We start from the raw sequence: 20,555 nt of genomic DNA, 5'->3' as shown, positions 1-20,555 counted from the left end.
TAATCCCACAGCCACTGAGGGCATCACCTGCAGCGCACAACCCAAGAGCCCTTCACTCTTAGATGGTACTTTTCACACTGGCAGAAGTGACACCCATCAAAGGGTGGTACGAGGTGCTTTAAAATGGAATCCTTCCCACCTGGATTTGATAATTGGATAGATTTTTAAAATATATTGTTATCGTTTATGTAGTAACCCTGGAGAACTGATAAATAAAGCAGGAAAAGAAAGTTAGGAACTGCATAGCTGGAGAATGGCTGACAACAGGCATCATTTAATGACAGAAAACAAGAAAGGAAAGCGCCCAGTGCAGGAAATATCTCCCCACAGCCCTGTGCTTAGCAGGGCTTGTCCCAGCTCTGAGACACAGGCAGTTCCTACAGGCAACCTGGGGAGGGGCAGCGCTGCCTCGCTCCCCTCCCACAAAGTTGGCAGCCCCACGCTGGGTACCCCAGGCAGGCACTGGCTGCACACTAACCCTCCTCTTCTCCAAAAGATGCTGGACCTGCAGCCAATAGCAAGGTCCAGAAATGAAACAGCAAGGAAGATGCCGGCAGAAGGCAGCCTGGAGCTGCTGCATTGCGCCAGGGGTCTGGCACAGCAGGACATTCCCTGCACCTGCTTTCCCATGCAGTGAAGAGATGCTTGGGGTGCTGAGCGAGCTGCTTTTGGTGCTGAGAAGTGGAAATTATAGGCTGGAATTGGGCTGGAAGACAGAAATGTGCCGAAGAGTCAGATTTGACAGACCACATGGAAAATTAAGCTGTCTCCCTCTAAGTTTAGTTTGGTCTTTCAATTTACACTCATTTTAATGGGAGCTTCTTGTCTTCCCTGTGGGCAAAAAGATGGCATGTTCTAGCTGAAATTCTGTTTGTGTTTTAATGGGAGCAACAGAGAATGCCACATCTTAGCAGGAATCAGATGGAATGGAATCATAACATTCATTCAAAATCAGCTTCTAAGAGAGAAATCATGATATCAGGTAATGTTCATCAGGGCTCCAAAAGGGAAAAGGAGCAGTAACAGCCACAGCTGCCTGCAGCCTTCAGAACATCCCTGTGAGATGGTTTCCCTGCTATTTCACTTGGTAATTACAACTGCTTTGTCATTTGCTAAAGATCACCTCTAAATAAATGATGGGATCGGTTACATTTCCCAACTTCTCATCTCTAAATAAATGATGGGATTGGTTACACTTCCCAACTTCTCATCTCTAAATAAATGATGGAATTGGTTACATTTCCCAACTTCTCCCCGTGCCTCCTGCCCAAAGTTCAATCATTAATTAACCATAATTAACTTTACCCCTGCACTGTAGGGGTGGCTGTGGGCACTGTGCTGGCAGTGCTCCTACGGGACCAGTGCCGGTGCCACTGCTGGGTGCCAGCTACTCCACACCCATAAGGGCTCAGTGCCACCTTGTCAGAGCAGCACAGCACTGCTCAGCCTGGGAGGTTTCTTGGAGCCTCTCTGCTTACCCCACTATGCAGACAACTTACAGAAGAAACGGAGCTACAAGCAAAAGCAGAACTACCAACCGTACAGTAATACTCTCACGTTCCCCATTGGGAAAAACAACGGCCCGGCAATTCCCCGGCTCTAAAGCCCGGCGACCCCGAGCGCAGCCCGCAGAGGCAGCTCCCGGTCCGGCCCGCACGGCGCTGCCATGGAGCAACACTGACACCCTGTGCCTCTGCAGGGCCTTCCCTCCAATGGCAGCTCACAGCACAGCGGCTGAGTACAGAAATTCCACCTTGGGAGCGTGGGGAAAACAGCGCACATCGCACTGGGCGGGAGGGGGGGGGGGGGGGGGCAAGCTGGGCATCAGTCAGGGGTGGTGAGCAATTGTGTGTGCATCACTTGTTACATACCTACATAGACGTATTGTCATCACTGTTAACCTTTTCCTTTTCTCTATCTTAATTGTTTTTATCTCGGCCCACAAGTTCTACTTGTTTTTTCCCCCAATTCTCCTCTGGGAAGGGGAGGTGAGTGAGCAGCTGAGTGGTGCTGAGCCACCCACCGTGTTAAACCACAACAGTTCTTATTGCAACAACTGCAGCAAATCCTTCATGTTAATTCCAGGGTGTACTACTGCACTTCTCTGTGTGCTACAAAGAGAACCTGATCACTTATTTGTGATGTGGAAAGCACATGTAGTGCATGCAGCAGACGTGGTAATCACTCACACCTGATAAACCAACGGATTTAGGATTGAACCTGCAGCCAAAAGTGTGGGAAAGTTCCATCTTTGGTCACCATCAGTCATGTTCCCCCCCCCCCCCCTTTACAGCCAGCAATGGCAGCACACACTGTCCCCAGAACTGCACTGAATCATCCTTTCTTCATCTGATTAAGCAAACTTCCTGCAGCATCATTATTTCTTAAGCTAATCACAGCTCTTTTCATTCACAAATTAAGGAACCTCAGAACTCAATTACTCTCCAGTACCATCAGTGACAGCAATATTTCACAGAGGCACCACATCATTAGAGTTTCTTCAGGCACCATATCAGCATCTAATGAAGAATATACAGGCAAGGGCATAAGATTACAGCCCCCATCGTGAGAGGTATTTAAAATAAGGAGCATTCTGTTAAATATGAGTCCCACCTTAGACTTTTCTTTGGACCTAAGTGAGCAGCACTGCCTTCCTCTCATCAATTGAACCTTCTCCCAACAGAGTTGCAGCAGTGGATGTCCCAAGGACACAAACATTTGGCTGGAGCATCCCATAGGGATAGGACAGATGCATCCTATGGCACTGCCCAGAGGGATGGCAGCAAGGTGTGTGTCCCAGGGAACTGCCTGGCCTTGGCCAACATGGAATAAGCTTTTCTGCCCCGATTTATCCCCATAGTTGGGCTTAGCTCTTTTGGGTGGGTATCAGTCATTCTTCGTGGCACCTTGCCCACACAAAGTGCACACACACACACACACACTAGAGCACTCCAAACAGTAAAGCAGGCCCTTGCCAAGGCAGAGCACTAACCCTTTATCTGCAGCTATTAACAGTATTTCAAGCAGAAAAACAATGCTTCCTGCCAGAACCACAGTTATCTGCTCTTATCATTAAGTCACAAAGGGAAGAAGCAATAAATAAAACTGCACAACAAGAAAAAAATGGCCTAACAAGTAAAAACAACTGTCAGAATGGGCACTCCCAGCAGGAGCCCACCCAGAAGAATGGACAGAGCTCTGGCTGCTGCCCCTGCCGAGCAGCAGCGCCCAGCGGACACCGAGCAGCACCAACAGCCGCGCTCCGCCCCGCGACGTCCCCTCCGCCGTCCGCCAGGAGCGGCTGCGGTGCCGAATGTCGCCGCCAGGGGGCGCTGCGGGGCCGCCCGTCGGCAGCAGCACTGAACGGCGCAGCGCTCCGAAGGAAACACCCGAAAACATTCTGAAGTATCAGGGCCACAGTTTCAGTTCCATCTCTGTATGGATTTAGGGAAACCTCCCCACAATCGATGTGTGTGTCCCTCCGCTGCAGCACATCTCACTGCCGGGGCTCTGCACCCACCCTGTCCTCCTCCTCCTCCCATTGCTTTATCTCACCCACCCAGATTTTTTCTCTTTTAAAGAGCACCTGGCCACCACCCGCACCTGAGACACATCACCCTCCATCAGCGCTGATCCAACCCCTCTGGAGCCAGCTGGGTCCTGGTCCAAGGCCAGGCCTCTTTTGGCTCATGGGTCACATATTCCTTGTTCGAGTATTACTATGAAAAAGACAGTTTTAGGACACACATCTCCCCATCTTCCTTCACTCTAATGCTGAAGGAATTAAGCTGACTGACTCCTGTTAGTATTCTGTTGCTGCAGCAGTTATAGAAGAAGCATCCCTCCAAGTACAGCGCTTCACATTTGCTCTTTCAGAAGCACAGAATGCCATGCACCACAACACAATGCCAGCAGGGCCGTGCTGGGGATGCCCAGAGCCTTGCTGCAAGGTGGCAGGGCTGCAGCCCAGCCCCAAAGGTGCCAACCGCCCTCACATCTCCAGACTTCAGTCCAGATTTGATAGCTCCACAGCACTGGAAGTGATGCCAACAGTGTAGATTGACTCCCCCCTCAAAAAAAGCAACATTTGGCCCCGAGTCCCTCCTAGATTTGTTTTTACTATAAAAGGACTCAGACTGTAGATGACACACGGGTGAGCTGATTTGGTTGCACAAGTAACTGGGAAAACAGAGTGTTATGTTTTCAAATGCCCTTTTCTGCTTTTGACAGCTCAAATTCTTTTTAAACTGCACCTCAGACTTCTCAAGCCGTTCCATTTCCAGACCTGTAGCTGTGCTATTTTAAACCCTATCAAGGACAATCTCGCTACCAGGCACTGCTCATCACAGAGCAGCTCCAGCCAATGCCCACCTCAAGGCCTTGTCAGGGAATGCTGTGCATCAGTTCTCCACGTGTTCAAACTCACTGGGCTGACAATTGTCATTTTTTCACAGATGTTCTACAAATAACACCAAAGGACAAAGAGCAAAGCTGCAGGAGCAACAACAGCAAATACAGCACAAAAGGCAAAACCTACTCACGGCAGGTACACGAGCAGGCAAAGCATCTCTTTGTGTGTTAAACCTCAAAGCACCCACAGAACCAAAATAAAATCAAGCTGAAAATACTGAACTGGCATTTTTGATAGTGCCACCCAGGTGGAAGGAGGGCATCTGCAACCAACAGCATTGGGTGGTTTCACAAGACTCCACAGCTGTGGCACAGCACCAGGCAGCTCTGCTATGCTTTGCTTGCTGCTTCCATCAGGGATGTGCAGTTTTCCCCTTTCCACATCTGAGCACTGCGGCTTAAACAGCAGTAGATATCAGTCCTTATGGTGCCAAAGCTTTCTTTATGAAATTCCTTTTCTTATTACAAAAAGAAGGGAAAGAATAACATTTATTCAATCACATGGCTATTACAATCTCTATTTTTCTGACACTGGCTCTGCTTTCCCCTCAAAGAGAGAGCATTTTAATGACATACCAGCAAGTCTTGGGCATGACTTTAGAGAGCACCAGAAATAGCGTGTGGAAGAAGAGCAGCATCACTTTCTTCCACATAAGGATACCGGTTCCAATGAGGGATTTACACACACACTATCCAGAAGGGCTCTGCCAATTAGTGCATCTCATGTCTTGGTTGTCCAATAGCTCAGGGACAAAGGGCCACCTCAGTCCCCAGGAGCACTCTGAGGGCTCATGTTCCTGCAGGAGGCTCATGGCTTTTAGTACACATCTCCCACATCATCCCACAACCAGAAGATTCACTCCCATCCCAAAAGTGATGGCACAGCTCCCATTTGACCCAGGAGCACAGAGCTCTTTCAAGGAATCTTCAGGGAATGCACAAATATCATCCAACAACACCTAAGGAACTGCTGTGGTTGGAGCAAGGGCGTGCTGCCACAGCCACCACAATTTATAGCATATAGCTGGGGGAAGTCTATGAATATTAATTCAGTCAATTCTGCTGTCATAAATAGTCCTGGGCAGCCAACACCCATAAAAATGCAAAAGGCCTGGGGTAGCTCCTGGAAAACTGCAGTATGAAGCACAGCCCACTCATAGAACACCAGTGCAGGCCAGGGCCCAGCACGGCACAGCTGTTGGCTCTTGGATACAAACAGACAAGGAGAAAGCTCCATTTCTGCAGCCTCCACTGTCTTGCCTTGAAGCCAATATGTTCGTATGAATAGAGCACAGCAAGGCTTGCAGAATAGCTATCCATCACAGAGACATGAACAAGAGCCACCAGCACCTGGGCACAACAGGGTGCTGCGTGATGCTGTGGTTCTCCACTTAAAGACCTGAGACATCTTTAACTTCACAGCTCTTCCTGAGCAGACTCTAACAAAATCACCTGGTTTCTATGCACTCCGGATGGCCCCACATGCCCCGTCTGCCTCAAAACACCACACACTGGTACCAGGTCCTGGCCATGCTCCAGTGGACATGAGAGCATCCACATTCCTACGGAGTTACAGTGCTTCCTCCAAAGGCCAAATCTGCACTGACATCCAAAGTAAACAAATCATGCACCGCAGTCCCTAAAACAACTCTCTTATCGTGCGATGTGTGAATAACAGAATGTCACAATGTTTGCTCAAGGCACGTGGGTTCTTTTCAGTAACTGAGGTTTAGCAGAAAAAAAATACTGAGGTAAGGGCTCCTCTGGGCACGATTTCACACCTCACAGAGGATCGGGGCCTTCATTGCTGCTGCTCCCTGCAAGGAGCAGTCAGTACTTGCAGACCTGGCTGCAGTGCAGACCTCCAGGTGCTGCAGTGATATGGAAGTAAGGTGTAAGAGGGCAGCAGCAGCAGCACACTGTCTGCACCAGGAAGCCTCTCCATTTCCACAGCAGCCCCCATCATGCCCCCAACTCTGCAGCACAGACAGCAGCCATGGGCCCGGCAGGGGCTGGGGAGAAAGCACTCGTGGTGCTGTTATCGAGGACAGGAATTGGAGCATAGCTGACACTAGGCTCTAGCAATAACCAAGTCTCATTGCTGCTCCAAAACCCATCTTCCCGGGCAGTAAATCAGTCTGAAAACCATATATTGAAGCACTGAAAAAAACACATCTCTCCGTGGTGTGAGGCGTGCACTTGATCTGCTGCTGCAGCACCCAACCTCCACAGCATGACAGAAGGTGCTGAGCTTTAAATTCCAAGCAGCAACAGCACTTCCAGCTCACTCAGGAACTGCCCCTGCCTTCCTCCCCCCCACAAAGTTTGCACCTACACTCAGTCTGGGCAGTGCTCTCTGAGCTTCTCTGCTGTGCACAGAGCATCCCCCGAGGTTGTGGGCAGCACTTCCCATGGGGCTGCAGCTGCCATGACCTTAGCACTGTGTTCAGCAGCCCGCAGTGCACTCAGAGGGGTCAGAAATCCTCCCAGAACTTCCTACTTACAGCAGCTCTGCTCTGCTCAGCTCAGCACCCACCCAGGTCCTGCTGGAGCCGCAGGAGCCCCACTTGTCCACCAGCCTTGTTTCTACCACTGCTATTTTGGGGGGAAGCAGCCAGCACATGGCTGGGCACCTGGGGCCATCACAATATTTAGCTTCTGGGCAGCTGCTGTGGAGCAGAGCTACAATAGGTTAGGAGCAGGAACAGAGGGAAAAGCAGCTGAAACCTTTCACAGGCAATGCTCCTGGTGCTAGAAATAGGCCTCTATATTCCATGCTGTTACTAAGGGCCTAACCTCCCTTCCAGGGCTGGAAAGGGCAATTTGATTTGTATGCACCAGGAGCCTTCTGAGCACGCCACCCCATCGATCAGCTCTGCAAGCAGCACTCCGCACACCTCTGCAATGACATCACCCAAAAAGCAGCATCTCCCCTTATTTATGAGTGGTAATGTGCCTTGCTTTACAGGTTTGCATTTTATTTTTGGCTGCCTTATACAAACACTTCACATAGTGTTTTACTCAAAGCTCAGCTTACCCTAACTGCCTTCAGAGAAGGGCTGGGCTCCTGGCACCCATCCTTGGGCCACATATCTCCACAAATATCTCTACCAGCATATAGGCAAGAGAGCCCCGCACATCCTCCTGGGCTGGAATTGTCAAATATTCCTACAGTGGTAACAAAGTGATTCCCAGGTGCTATGGGGGATCATGTGCTTTAACTGTCAGGTTTCTGACTGCTTTCACCACAGCATGATGCAAAACTCCTACCTGAGCAGTGACCACAATCACCCATGCACTGGCACTGTCCCTCCTCACTACCTGAGCCCAGACCCCAGACTCACAGACTGCAGCAGTGCACCTCTGCTGAAAGGGAAAGCATTATTCTATGGCTGCATGGGTTTTGATTAAAGGAAAAAACTAATCAAGCCTCACACAGCAGAATTAATAGCCAGTGGTGAGATAGGACCCCAGTTCTCATCAGCAGTACACAAACTGGTCAAATCTGATTATAGAAGCACCCAGTTGGGTATGACACAAGTGATAAATCAAGAGAAGGTCTCACTAGATAAGGCAAAGCCAAAACAAGGCTATTTTAAAATGAAAATCCAGAAGAATTTAGAGTACTGAGGAGAGAGATAAGCAACCGAGAGCAGCTGAGAACACAGGCAGGGCAGAGCAGGGCACAGGCTCAACAGTGCTCAGCAGTGTGAGCAGCTCAGCCCATCACCCTCTGCCCTCCCAGCACAGCCCCCAGGGCTCAGCAACCCTTCAGCATCAGCCAGGACCCCACAGCTGAGGACGCTGAAGGAGCAGCTGTGCTGCTGAGGCACCCTGACTTCTCCAGAACCTGATTCACTTCATATTCTCTTCCAACCTGAAACAGGACATTTATTCAACATTTAAAACACAGCTTTCTCCACGGCCATAAGGATGTGATTAGGAAGTAGGATCCAGCTAGAAGCAATGGGCTCAGTTAGTGCCTGCTGAGCTGCTATGGCACAAGAAATACAGCTGTACTTGTTTCCTATAATGCCCAATGCATTGGGTCAATGAAACCCAGCACAACATGCAGTACCTGGGTGCCCACTGCCAGCTGTCTGCCCATGTCCCAGATTCACACAGAGCCTCTCACAGCCACTGGGCGCTTTGTCACACCACCAGCACTGAGCTGCTCCAGCTGCAGCCCCATAAGAGCCAGGACATGCACATCTGAACCAAAGGAATCTCGTAACCATTCAAGCAAAGGGAGAATTGCTGAGTGCAGCCTTTTCCCTGCTCTGTGCTGAGCGGCTCCCAGAACTGCCCCTCTGCTCCTGACACCTGTGGCACACAGCACCCACCTCACCATGTGAGAAGTTCAAGCTCCCACCTGAGCAGCTGTAACGCAGGCAGGAATGGAAAATGACTTGGAAATTGAATCCATGCCCTGGTGTGTGTACAAACACCACAGGTTTCACTCTCCTTTAAAGGGCAATCTGCTTTGATTTGAAACTAACTAAGGAGACTCAAATGATAAATGAGTGTTTTTCTGTACTTCCACTCCAGCAAAATTTAATTTTAATTGACATTGCACTTGACAGAGCTCCTACCCAAACTTTTGCTTAGGAGCCACTCATTTTGGCCATGCCACAAAGCCCCCATTGCAGCCCTCACACTCCCTGGCACCCAGTCTGAGCTGAGGATCCAACCCAGCCCTACCAGCCTCCACACACTGACACTGAGCTCCCACCTGCAGCAGAGAGATGGCCCAAAGGAGCTCATGGGAGGAAGACATGAAAAGGAGCCTTTGATTTGCTTTTTAGAAAAGGTGAGAGGAGAGCTCTGCTCCAAGCACTGCAAGCAGCACCAAGCCCTTATCCCTTATGCTCCAACCCACATGGTGACAGCTTACACTCAATTGCAACAGCTCTGCTCATTTCCTCCCCCCCCCAACCCATGACACAGACAGAGCTGGGGTGGGCACTGGCTCTTCCCCTGCCCTGATTTCCAATACAACTTTGCCCCACTGTTCATCTATTTCTTTCCCCAGAGCTTTGATTTCTCCAGGCTTTATTTCTGCTTTATTCCACCCTGCTCTAGATAAATCTATTTCACTGTCTGGATCTAAGCAGCAGGTTATTTTGCTGACCTCTAGAAGGCTTCTGAATTCACAGCATGGTCCCTGCAGCCCTCAGGCCAGCTCAGGTCTTGATAATCGCTTTAGGAAACAAAATTCTCTCCTTGAGACCATGTAGGGCCAACTTGGGGGGGTCAGGCAATGGGAGCTTGGTTTATGCAAAGAGAAACCTGTCAGAAGGTTTCTAGCAGATATCCCAAATGGAAAGCTTAGAACTTCAGTGTGCTCTGGGTGCAGCACAGCAGCATTCTGCATCAGCCCCTTCCTCCAGCAGGGCAGGCATCAAATATGTTATTGCCTACACGTGGCAATTGAGCATCTGGTTGTCACTAATTGCTAACAGCCTTATTGTTCAACTATTTCCAACTGTGCATCATAACTTGTGTGGTGTCCCATTTTCACTCTGACAGCACCCCAACCTATTTATAACCCTACAAGCAGCTCCCAGCACTACCTCAGGTGGCTGCTGGCTGCACACAGACAGATAAGCTCATGTTTCTCCTCCCACGCCCTGGACACCAGAGACACATGCCTGCAGCTCCCAGCTGCAGCCCAAAGGCAGAGTATGACGCACACTGCAGGGCATGAAGCTGCACCCAGCTCTGTACCAGCTCTGCAGGCCCCACACTGCCCTACTGAAGCACCCTGCACTGGTGGGTGGGCAGTAGCATGGGGCAGAGCAGAGCAGATGCAGCTCCCCACCACACAGCAGCTGCACTCCTAAATCCAGCGCTGGCCCCCAGCCAAGCAGCATTTCTTCTCCATGAGATGGCTGTCACGCTCCTTGCCTCCAGAGCCCCACACACACCAGCACTGTGTGCTTCACTTGTCTTGCAGCAGCACCCATCACTGTCCATCTTCATGTTCAGCTTTGGTGAAAGCTCAGCTGAGTCCTTCTGCTTGAATGCCCATTGTCAGGATGGGGTTAGTGAAGCCCATCCCAATTCAGCAGCCAGGGCTGCCATCTGCCCAGCACCCCCCACTCATTCACCTCACAGCATTTATCCCATCCCTACCAGTGCCACTTACCCTCACCAATTTGCACTGTTACTTCACACCCATTTTGCTTCTGTCTCATAGGACGGCTTGGGTTGGAAGTCACCTTTAAGATCCAGTTCCAACCCCCTGCTATAGGCAGGGACATCTCCCTCTAGACCAGGTTGCTCACAGTCCCACCCAGCCTGGCTGTGAGTGCTTCCAGGGATGGGGCATCCACAGCCTCTTTGTGCAACCTACTCCAACATCTCACCCACATAACATGTGCTGAGAACATCTCCTATAAACTACATCCATAGCAGATTTAGCCAAGGAAGTGTCAGCCCCCAGAACCTCCCCAGGCCATAGGGTCCCTCCAGCACAGCCCCTTTAAGGGCACCAAGGCGGCGCAACATTAATTTTAGCCTGGAGCGCAGCCAGGGTGTGGGGCAGCTGCTCAGCTCTCACAGCCTGCCCTCTGATCTGCCCCAGCCCTGCAGCACCAGAGCCATGGCTGAGGAACAGAGGGAGCTGGAGGAGAGGATCATCATCAAGGACCAGCACACCAAGGAGATTGACCTGGTGAACAGGGATCCAAAGCAGATCAACGAAGACGTTGTAAAGGTAATGCCTTCCTGAGTGCTGCTTTTAGGAGAGTAGCTCCCTTCCCATTGCACAGAGTGTAAGCAGCCAAAGCTTCAAACGCTGCTACAAGGGCCAGGGGCTGCACTATGGATGGTGGGGAGGGGACAGCTTGAGACCCTGGGCATATGGCCCCATTGATGCTGTAGTGCATGCAAAGAATGGAACTGCCCATCTCCATGGGCCTGAAAACATGAGGCTGCCCTCACTGCTTACAGCAGTGGGAAGCCAAAAATAAAATGGGGTCAGTCCATACCATTGTTTGAAAGGGAACCTTGGGAAAAAAAATGGGGAAGAAGCTGCTAGTGTTCAGCAGACTGAGCAGCAGAGCACTGAGATAAGCACTGTCCTGTTTGGAATAAGACCATTTCCCCTGCATGCAAGCACAGGGTGCAGCAACCTGCCTCTATTTTTGATCAAAAGGAGCACACAGCTCTGAAAAGGGAAAAGGAGAGAGAGAAAAGGAAAAAGGAAAGCGTCTTCCTAAACACTGACCACTGAGACTTGTCTGCTCTGTCAGTCACATAATGGGATTTATTGAACTTATACCAAGATAAGTTTGGCCCAATGTAGGGCAGGAGAGGGATGGGTTTTATTAAAACTATTGTGAGATCAAAGTGAACAGCACACCAGGAGGGATGGCACAGCCCATGCTGCTCAAAAAAGCTTCTGAGCAAGCTGTGACCTTGATGGCACCACTGAAAAACATTTGTGTGCTGAAATGTTTTGTATTCCAGCTGAAACCCCAGACAGCATATGGGGTGTGATGGGGTGTGAGAGTGATGGGCACTTTCTGCTGGGGTGAGGTGTACCTCCGGGCCCTGATCACTGCCCAGGGCTGTGCTGCAGGGCTGCTGGGGATACAAGCCAGCTGTGGGAAGGGGATGCAGAGCAGGAGCAGCACCCAACACCTGGAACAGGCCCCTCTCCCCGACCACAAGCCATTCCCATCTCACCCATCCCTTTTTCTTTCTCGAGCTCTAAAAGCTCTATGGAAGATTTCCCGGCCCACCAACTCACATAATTATACTACTTCCTCTGCTCTGAAAGCTTTCCAAGTATTCACTGAAGCCACCTCGCATTCTTCCAGCCCCAAAAATAGCCTGGACGATAAGCTGGGCAGGGAGAGGCACAGCCATGGCCCCAGCAGCAACACAGGCAGCCAAAGCCTCTCCTCAGTGGGCAGCAGCACACAAGGAAACTCCCTGGGCATACATCAAAGCCCTGAAGGGAGAAGCAGCAGCCAGACAGGCAGGAGGGCACTCACCTGCAGGCAGCAAATTCTTGCTACACATGGCAGCAGCACTTGGCGAAGCCTGGAAGCCACCAATCTCCTCCTGACCATGGCACAACACAGTGTGCAGGCACTGCCTGGGGGCACTCCCTGAACGCTGTGGGGCAGAGCTCAGCTCAGGATTCAGCTTGTGACCCATCTCACCTCAGTAGCCCCTCCTGATACACAGGAAGCAAAAGGAAAAGAGAAGGATAACAGACTCCTCCTTATAGCCTGCTGCTACCTTCACTATCTCCTGATGAGCTGGCCAAGCATCTGGGATGTTTGGATCTCAGCTGGGAGTGGTTGGGGCTGCTCACCTGTGCCCACCTGCTCCCACCCATGGGGCTGTCCTGGTGCCTGCTGCCAGCTCAGGAAATTAAAGATGATCCAGAATGATCTTATGATCAAAGTGCTTCCAATGCACTTCGATGTTGCAGCTGGACATAAATGTATAAGCAGACATGTCAGCCTAACCAAGGAAAGGTACTTCTTTTGAAGTAGCAAGATGGTTTGGTTCACATGTTCCCTAAAAATGGGTTCCACAACAGCAGGGGCTGTGCATGGTTCAGTAGCTTTCAGGAATATTTGCAATGCAGAGGTGTTCTCAGTGGCTATGTATAACCATGATATCCCTGTAAGGACACAGCTGCACTGATCCCTCCCTCTTCAGCAGAATGCAAACAGACAGAACTGGGTATCTCACCTCCAAATGTATAATAAAAAAATCATGAATCAGGAGAACCGTGGGGTTTTATTAGCTCAGGCACCTGATGCATGCAGGCAGCCTATGTCCTTGAATGCTAAAAAAAAACATAGGAATGGGCTCTGGTTTCCTTAAGTATGGCTGTGCCCATCCCTGCTCACGGCCATGTCCTGTGCCTATGGGCACAGTGTGGTGCTGGGCATGAGGCCCCTCCAACCTGGGCATGGCGTCTGTGCCTACCCTGTGATGGGAACTACTCCCTCCCACTGAGTTGTCCCTGCACACAGCAGCTCCCGCAACTTGCCTTGTGCCAATGCTCTGTCCTTCATCCTGTGCCAGGTGGATTTCGAGGATGTGATAGCTGAGCCCGTGGGGACGTACAGCTTTGATGGTGTCTGGAAAAGCAGCTACACCACATTCACCGTCAGCAAGTACTGGTGCTACCGGCTACTCTCAGCCGTGCTGGGCATCCCCCTGGCCGTGGTCTGGGGCTTCCTCTTCGCCCTCATTTCCTTCTGCCACATCTGGGCAGTGGTGCCCTGCATCAAGAGCTACCTGATTGAGATCCAGTGTGTCAGCCGCATCTACTCCCTCTGCATCCACACCTTCTGCGATCCACTCTTTGAGGCGCTCTCCAAGATCTGCAGTAACGTCAGGGTTGCGCTGCGGAAAGAAACCTAAATCCCAGCAGCACCACAACCACTGTGCTGTGCCGGGCCCTGAGCAGCCACAGTGCACCCATCGGGTCTCTGCTGCTGCTCTGGGGCTTTGAGCACAGCTGTCCTTGGGATGACAGGGACACAGAGGCACCTTGTGTGCTCTATTGGCACTGCCCCGAAGTGCTGTGCTGAACCAGGGCCTGGGAGGTCTCTTTGTTCAGATATGATTCTCAATTTATTCTTCCCTCAGCTCCCAACAAGTACTCGAGGCCAAAGTCCCTCCTGGTGTGATGCCAGAGAGGCACAGTTTGTATGATGCTGCTCTGCTGCCCTCAGGAACGTAGCACAGTGCACAGCACTGCACCTCAGGGTGGCTGCAGTTACATGTAAAAAAAGGTATTTGAATGTTTGTAGGGAAAAAAAATGTTTCTGAAAACACTTTATCACAGGTACTTTTTTAAGTTTTTTGTTGGAATAAAAATAATTGAAAACCATGTTGGAATTATGTTCTTTTCAGTGTGTTGCCGTTGTTCTGCTTGTTCCCACCCTGAGCCAAATCCCAGCCCAGCTCCCGCCACCTCCCATCCCTGCAGCCCCACAGGCAGCACACAGCACCCTGCTGTTTCAGTTTGGCCCTTTAAGGTCATGATTGGTGTCCCCCAGTGGTGACAAATCCCTGGACCCCAACCCTGCCCCACCACCAGGAGTGAAATAAGATGAACACAGGAGGGAAAGCTGTGCTTTGGGAACACTTTAAACCAGTCTGGTGCTGAGATGGGCTGTGCTGGGTCAGGGTCAGCAGTGTGCCAACAGTTCTCTCAAAGCTCCTGGAAAAACATGCAAAGGAACGGCACAACATGACAGGTGACAATATACGTGTCGGTGACAGTGGGAAAAGAAACTGGTACAGATTTCAGCGCGCTGCTTTCATACCCACTCCCAACACTAAGGCTGAACCTTGCTGCACACACAGGGCTGCAGGCAGTAAGGGGGGCAGCACTGGGTCCCCTCTAGTACCGCACATGGAGCCCTGCACACAGAGCTCAGCACACTGCCCTGTGCACAAAAGCACCCTCACACCAAATGCCATGTGTAATGCATCGCACCCATCCATGGCCTTTGTGCTTTGGCACAGTGCTCGTCTTGCACCTCCCCTCCATCAGGACACGGTCAGAAAGTTTTATTTACAGGTATTCCTTAACAATTAAAAAACCCATGCCATGAGCATGACTGTGCATTACAAAGCAAGAAGGCTGCATCGGTGGAAAAGATAAAACGCTATCAACTGCAAACCCAGAAAAAGTGCTTGGCCTCGGGGGACCTGATGGCAGCTCCTCAACCGCATGGAGCCCCAGCATAACCCAAATGCCGTAGGAGAAGCCCGGAGCACGCTCAGCAGATGTTATTGCACAGATTCCCATTCCCATGCTGGCATTGCTCCTGCCAGCACGCAGTCCCCGCCCTCAGCCCCATGCCCTGCTCTGTCCCATCTCACTCCACATGGGGTGCAGGTGGGGCTCTGGTGACGGTCCATGTATTAAAGCCACCAGTGGGGATGTGCTCAGGTGCCGCTCAGCCCCGAGCCCTCCTGGCCGCTGCCCAGCCCCATCCGCACAGCCGTATTTACACCTATTTACACAGCACTCCCCTCTCCCAGTCCCAGCGTTTCCCAGCTCTCGGCCCGGCGTGCCCTCACGTGGCGGCCGGCTGCGCCAGGCTGCGCTGGCTGCTGCTGCGGCAGCTGAGCACGAAGGAGGACGAGTGGCTCTTCCTGCCCACGCTGAGCTCGCAGGCCGGCCGTGCCTTCAGGTACCGAGCGGAGCAGCAGAGGAAGCGCCGCATCAGGTCGTGGAACAGGTGCCCCGTGTACAGCATGTAGATCCAGGGGTTGCAGCAGCTGTTGAGGCTGGCCAGCAGCATGGCGATGATGAACGGGGAGGCTGCAAGGCAGAGAGTGCGTCAGGGTGCGGAGGCCGAGGATTTCCCCTATGGATCCTCGGTGTCCACGCTGCCGCTGTTAACATGAACACCGCATTGGCACAGCACGGAGCGCTTTCCCTCCCAATGAGCTCAGACCAGCTCCATCCCGTCAGATCAGGGCTGAGGACCTACAGCCTCGCCAGCCCCGCGCCCCAGCCCTGCTCTCTGTGCCCTACTGGGAAGCACTGGCAGCAAGGACGTCAGTTTGGGTCTGGCTGTGCCTGTTCCCTCTCCGCATCAGCCAAAATACACTCACACCTTTGAAACCAGAAGAAAAGCACAAATAGTGGGTCTGGTTTCCAAATTCACCTTTAACCTGCTCACCCATAATTCCTGCTCTAGTGCCATCTGCTCCAGCTGCTCTTCATTTCAAATGGAGATAAAACAAAATAATGGGAAATTGCTGAAAACTCTAGGTGAGAGAACTGAGCTTCTCCTACCTCCTATGCTGACAAACTGTGCTTCATGGAACTCATCGTGCTTGGCTGCACCATGGAAGGAACTCTTAGGAATGCCCCAGGAGCACCCCAAGGGCCACCTTGGCCTGCCAGGGCGAAGGCTGGGGACATTACACGGCAGGTATGGGGATGTCACACGGAGTGACTCCCTGCTCTGCACAGGGACCAGCAGAAGCAGCAAGCTGTTCTGAGAAGGGCTGTTGGGAGCTGGAAATGGGGCAACACAAGCTATCCTATGATCCTGTGAAAAAGCTGCTGCAGAGGAGTTACAAAAGTGCCACGGGATGTGCCACAGCCACGCAAAGGGCTCGGGGAGAGCAGGGCTGCAGCCCTGTCTGCCAGCACAGCGCAGTGCATGGGGGCAGGACTGACAAACATGCAGACACGGCCGCGGTCTCTGAGCAGCTGCAGCTGGGAGTCCAGTGCTCCGTGCAGCCCTGCGGAAAAAGCACCAGCGTGTTTACCCGCTGATGGGTCAGGAGAAGCCCTCGGGGCTGCGGGTTGGACATACAGCGAAAGGGAAAGACAGCATCGTCAGTATCAGAAAATCAGACATTCGGACTAGACTTCATCAGGTAGAAAACCAAGAGAGAGCTGTCGGGAGCATCCGGGAGGGTTTTAAAAGCTGTGAACATCCACACCTGCAATAAGTGAGCAGAGAGCAGCAAGAAAGGGGCAGCGAGGGCGGGCGGAGCCGGGCAGGAGAGCTGCTCCTGCGGCTGGGAGGGCACACACACGGGCTGCGGGCACATCGCGGTCCCACCAACAACCCGGTACAGGCGGGCGGACAGGACACAGCCTCAACTGCCGCGGCGAGCAAAGAGCACCGAACAGCAGCCCGGTGTCGGCCTGCGGCAGCCCCACGCTACGCTCTGCTGCTGGCCGGGGCGGTGCGCCCATAGAGCCGCCCCACAGCTCACTGCTCTGTCCTGTCTCGCAGCTCACGAAGTTGTGCAGTTTTTCCTGCAGGCGGCTTTGCCCCTTGCAGGGGCAGCAGCGTCTCGCACAGCGCACGGATCTGAGCCGGGATGGCAGCAGCAGCCAAAACCGAGCGTAAAACACGGCAAAGCCGTGACACCGCACCCAGGAGGCAAACCTTGTTCTTAAATCAAAGAGCTTCTGGAGGACCTGTGCTCCAGCCAGAGCCAAACAGCAGCAGCACAGTGCCCAGGCGGGTGGGAATAGGGGGGGGGGGGGGGGGGACGGGAGGACAGAAGAGTTGGAAGCAAAGAAGTCAGCGGTGGAGACAGAGCGGTTCAGCAGGGAAAAGAAAGGACTCGGCGCGGGGAACGCGCGGCTCCAGTGCGGGGAGCTCAGGGGCAGGTGCTGCCGCATCTCCCGGTGCCGTTCCATGCTCAGAACTTCTCCTCGTCCCCCGTTCAGCCCCCCGACACCCCGAGACGTTGCTGTCTCTCGCAGCCCCCGGCCCGGAGCATCGCAGTCCCCCGCGCACACACCGCGGGAGGAGGACGTACCTTCGTGCGGAGCGTTGGTGTCCCAAACCGACCACATCTGCACGAAGAAGAAGGGCGTCCAGCACACGATGAACGCCAGCACGATGATGAAGGTCATTTTGACCGTTCGGATCTTGGCTTTGGAGATGAGCCGCGTGCTGCTGACCCTGGCGAACGCCGCTCCGCCGCGGGCGGTGGAGTTCAGCTCCCCGGCGGGCCCGTGGGCCGTCTTCAGCTTCACGTTCTGCCAGATTTTGAAGCTGATTAAGCCATAGCAGACGCTCAGCATCAGCACTGGGATGATGTACACCATGAGGGTTATCCAGGTGACATAGGCTTTGGGTCCCCAGGGCTGGATGAAGTCCGCCCAGCAGTCATACACTCCGTTCCCCACGTCCCGCAGGGAAAAGATGTGGATCTGGGGGATGCTGACCAGCAGGCACAGCAGCCAGGTGAGCAGGACGGAGACCCGGTCCGCCCGCCTGTGTAGGGACCGCAGCGGCTGACAGATGGCCAAGCAGCGGTCCAGGGACATCAGCAGGAGCATGTAGGTGGAGGCGAACATCCCCACCACCTGCAAGTACTTGATCAACCGGCAAAGGAAGTCGGGGCCGTAAAACCTGAAGGTGATGTCCCATATGAGCTGGGGCAGGACCTGGAAGACGGCTACCACCAGGTCGGCGATGCTCAGGTGCTTCATGAAGAAGTACATGCGGGAATGCTTCTGCCGGGTGGTGTGGATGGCCAGCAGCACGCACAGGTTGCCGCTCAGGGCGAGGAAGAGAATGAGGCAGAGCACGGTCACCTCCACCTTGGCCATGTCCTCGTTCCGCTTCAAGGGGTCCGCGGTGCCGTTCCTGGCGGCCGCCCTGTCCTCGGGCTGCAGGCTGCCGTTCCCCAGCGAGCCGTTGGCCCACAGGCCGCTCCCCGCCAGGTACTTCTCCATGGCCGCCCCGCATAGAGCCGAGCTCCTCACGGCCCCTCACGGCCCCGCTCCCCGCAGCGCCGCGACCCCCCCGGGCGGCTGTGCCCGGAGAGCCCCCGGCAGCCGCCTCCCCCCGGCCCCTCCCCGGGCTCCCGCCGCATCCGCAGCCCGCGGCCCCCGGCGCGACAGCACCGCGCGAGGATCGGACGCGGAGGAGCCGTCAGAGGAGCCGCCGTCCGTCCGCCCGGCGATCCCCGGCCCCGCCGCCGCCGCACGAGGTTCCAGCGCAGGGAGCGCGGAGAGGACCCCGGCCCGGGCGGGGCGGGGATAGGGATGGGGATGGGGATGGGGAGGGGGCCGGCTCCGTCCCGCCCCGCCCGCGGGCACGGATGAGACCGCTCGGAGCTGCCGCGAGAGGGAGCGGCAGCGGCGCGGCGTGCAGCCCCCGGCCCCGATCCGCGCTCGGGGAGCTCCGTGCGGGGTGGACCCTCGGAGCATCCCCTTTGTGCGGCTGCCGGCGGCACTTTGGGGCTCTGATGCAGAAAAGCAGCGGCTCGTCCCTGAGCGATGCTGGGGCCGGGGCTGTCCCCGTTCCTCGGGGTGGGGAGCGGAGGGCAGACTCGTGCTGCTGCTCGCGCTGCGCTGCCTGGCAGCCGGAGCGGCGGCGACCCCCGAGGAGTTTTTCTTTCAGGAGGATTATCTGTGAGTACTGCTGAACCACCGCTAGAAAGGCAATACACTAAGTGGCCACGTTCGATACCGTGTGCCGTCAGTGCCGATCTCAACCCTCTCGTTGCAGAGCAGTGTTTTCTCAGGGCTCGCCTGCAGCACCGCGCGCTGCTCACGGAGCGGAGGAACATCAGCCCCTCTGCTCCCTTTCCCTGCGGGCCCCCCCGGCACCTTTTCAGCGCACAGCCCCAGCGGTCTCCCAGCACAGCGCTGCCGCCGTCCCACGGCGCTGCTCCCCGACAGCCGCACCGCTCCCACCCTGCGGCCCCGAACAAACATCCCCGCAGTTATTTTTAAAGATTTTTTGGGAACCTTTTGCTCTGTGTGAGATATAAAAATGTTAAACGCTTTGGCAAGTTCTTCCCTCCAGGGTTCACGCTCTTCCTCCAGGCAATAAAACGCTGTGGGAATCACTGAGGACAGCAGCTCTCCATGGGCAATGCTTTTACTTTCTTTCTTTCTTTCTTTCTTTTTCTTTCCCCCCTCGTTCTGCCCTTTTCAGGACAGTTGGGCAGGAGGAAGGGACCTCGGTGAGATCCTGGCTGCAATGGAATCAGCTCTGAGCTGCATTTGGGTCTGGTGCCGCTCCGTCGGCATTCCGCTACAGTTGCAGTCTGTGCTTTGGGAGGGGGGTGGGCCTGAGGTGTGGACCCTGTGATGGAGCAGCACTGCTCCTCCGTGCAGTCAGAAGGCCATCAGCCATTGGGGTCTCGCAGCACAGTGTGCCTGCAGTTTTCTTCTCCCATCTCCTGTGCATCCCCAGCTCCCAGTAGCTGCATCCCTCAGATCTGGGTCCGGACATCCTCACTCAGAGCTCTGTCTCCTGTCTGCAGAGAGCACGGCCAACAGCATCTCCATCCATGATGAGTGTTTCTCCTCTCCCAGGTGGCTCAGAGACATGCGTCACTAGCTGGGTTTTGGCACCTGCACCCCCTGTTATACAATAGCTGACTCTCCCGTGTGTTTCCTCATCTATTACCCCAAGTTTTGGCTGTCACCATTTGGCAGATGACATGTTGTTTTACCAAGCCACAAAGATTCACAAAGTGTTTCGGCAGAGAACGAGCTCCTGCAGTGGTCGTGTCCCAGGCTGCTCCCCGGGCAGGACAGGTGGTCATCTTCACCACATGCAGCTCTTCTCCTGGCCACGGGCTGAGACTGAGCCCAGCACTCACTGGTGGGAGCTGTGCTGTCCTATCCCTGTCCTGTCTCATCCCCGTGTCAC

General features: G+C 53.8%; 3 protein-coding genes across 3 annotated transcripts; 2 read left to right on the top strand and 1 right to left on the bottom strand.

The window, feature by feature from the left end:
• Nucleotides 1-10,943: 10,943 nt before the first annotated feature.
• Nucleotides 10,944-14,278, top strand: CAV3 (caveolin 3). Its single transcript, XM_015875457.3, has 2 exons — nt 10,944-11,128; nt 13,465-14,278. Exons 1-2 carry the CDS (start codon nt 11,015-11,017, stop codon nt 13,804-13,806), a joined length of 456 nt encoding a protein of 151 aa, XP_015730943.1. The 5' UTR covers nt 10,944-11,014; the 3' UTR covers nt 13,807-14,278.
• Nucleotides 14,279-14,520: 242 nt separating this feature from the next.
• On the bottom strand, nt 14,521-18,694 carry OXTR (oxytocin receptor). The gene is made up of 2 exons (XM_015875456.3): nt 17,698-18,694; nt 14,521-15,724 (listed from the first exon to the last, which is right to left on the bottom strand). The coding sequence occupies exons 1-2, from the start codon at nt 18,620-18,622 to the stop codon at nt 15,477-15,479; spliced, it is 1,173 nt and encodes a 390-aa protein (XP_015730942.2). The 5' UTR covers nt 18,623-18,694; the 3' UTR covers nt 14,521-15,476.
• Nucleotides 18,695-18,992: 298 nt separating this feature from the next.
• On the top strand, nt 18,993-19,755 carry LOC146758335 (uncharacterized). Its single transcript, XM_085516717.1, has 2 exons — nt 18,993-19,303; nt 19,401-19,755. Exons 1-2 carry the CDS (start codon nt 19,169-19,171, stop codon nt 19,656-19,658), a joined length of 393 nt encoding a protein of 130 aa, XP_085372843.1. The 5' UTR covers nt 18,993-19,168; the 3' UTR covers nt 19,659-19,755.
• The last annotated feature ends 800 nt before the right edge of the window (nt 19,756-20,555 follow it).

This window comes from Coturnix japonica, chromosome 15 (assembly GCF_054131305.1).
Source record: "Coturnix japonica strain WE chromosome 15, WE-NBRP24, whole genome shotgun sequence".
Taxonomy (NCBI): Eukaryota; Metazoa; Chordata; class Aves; order Galliformes; family Phasianidae; genus Coturnix; species Coturnix japonica.
The sequence above is the reverse complement of the archived record's forward strand: the minus strand, read 5'-3'. Positions and strand labels throughout refer to the sequence as shown.

Coding starts and splice junctions, on each gene's coding strand:
- LOC146758335 (XM_085516717.1), top strand. CDS start 19,169: ATGCTGGGGCCGGGGCTGTCCCCGTTCCTCGGGGTGGGGAGCGGAGGG. Junction 19,304..19,400: donor TTCTTTCAGGAGGATTATCT/GTGAGTACTGCT, acceptor CTCTCGTTGCAG/AGCAGTGTTTTCTCAGGGCT.
- CAV3 (XM_015875457.3), top strand. CDS start 11,015: ATGGCTGAGGAACAGAGGGAGCTGGAGGAGAGGATCATCATCAAGGAC. Junction 11,129..13,464: donor TCAACGAAGACGTTGTAAAG/GTAATGCCTTCC, acceptor ATCCTGTGCCAG/GTGGATTTCGAGGATGTGAT.
- OXTR (XM_015875456.3), bottom strand. CDS start 18,622: ATGGAGAAGTACCTGGCGGGGAGCGGCCTGTGGGCCAACGGCTCGCTG. Junction 15,725..17,697: donor CACCAACGCTCCGCACGAAG/GTACGTCCTCCT, acceptor TCTGCCTTGCAG/CCTCCCCGTTCATCATCGCC.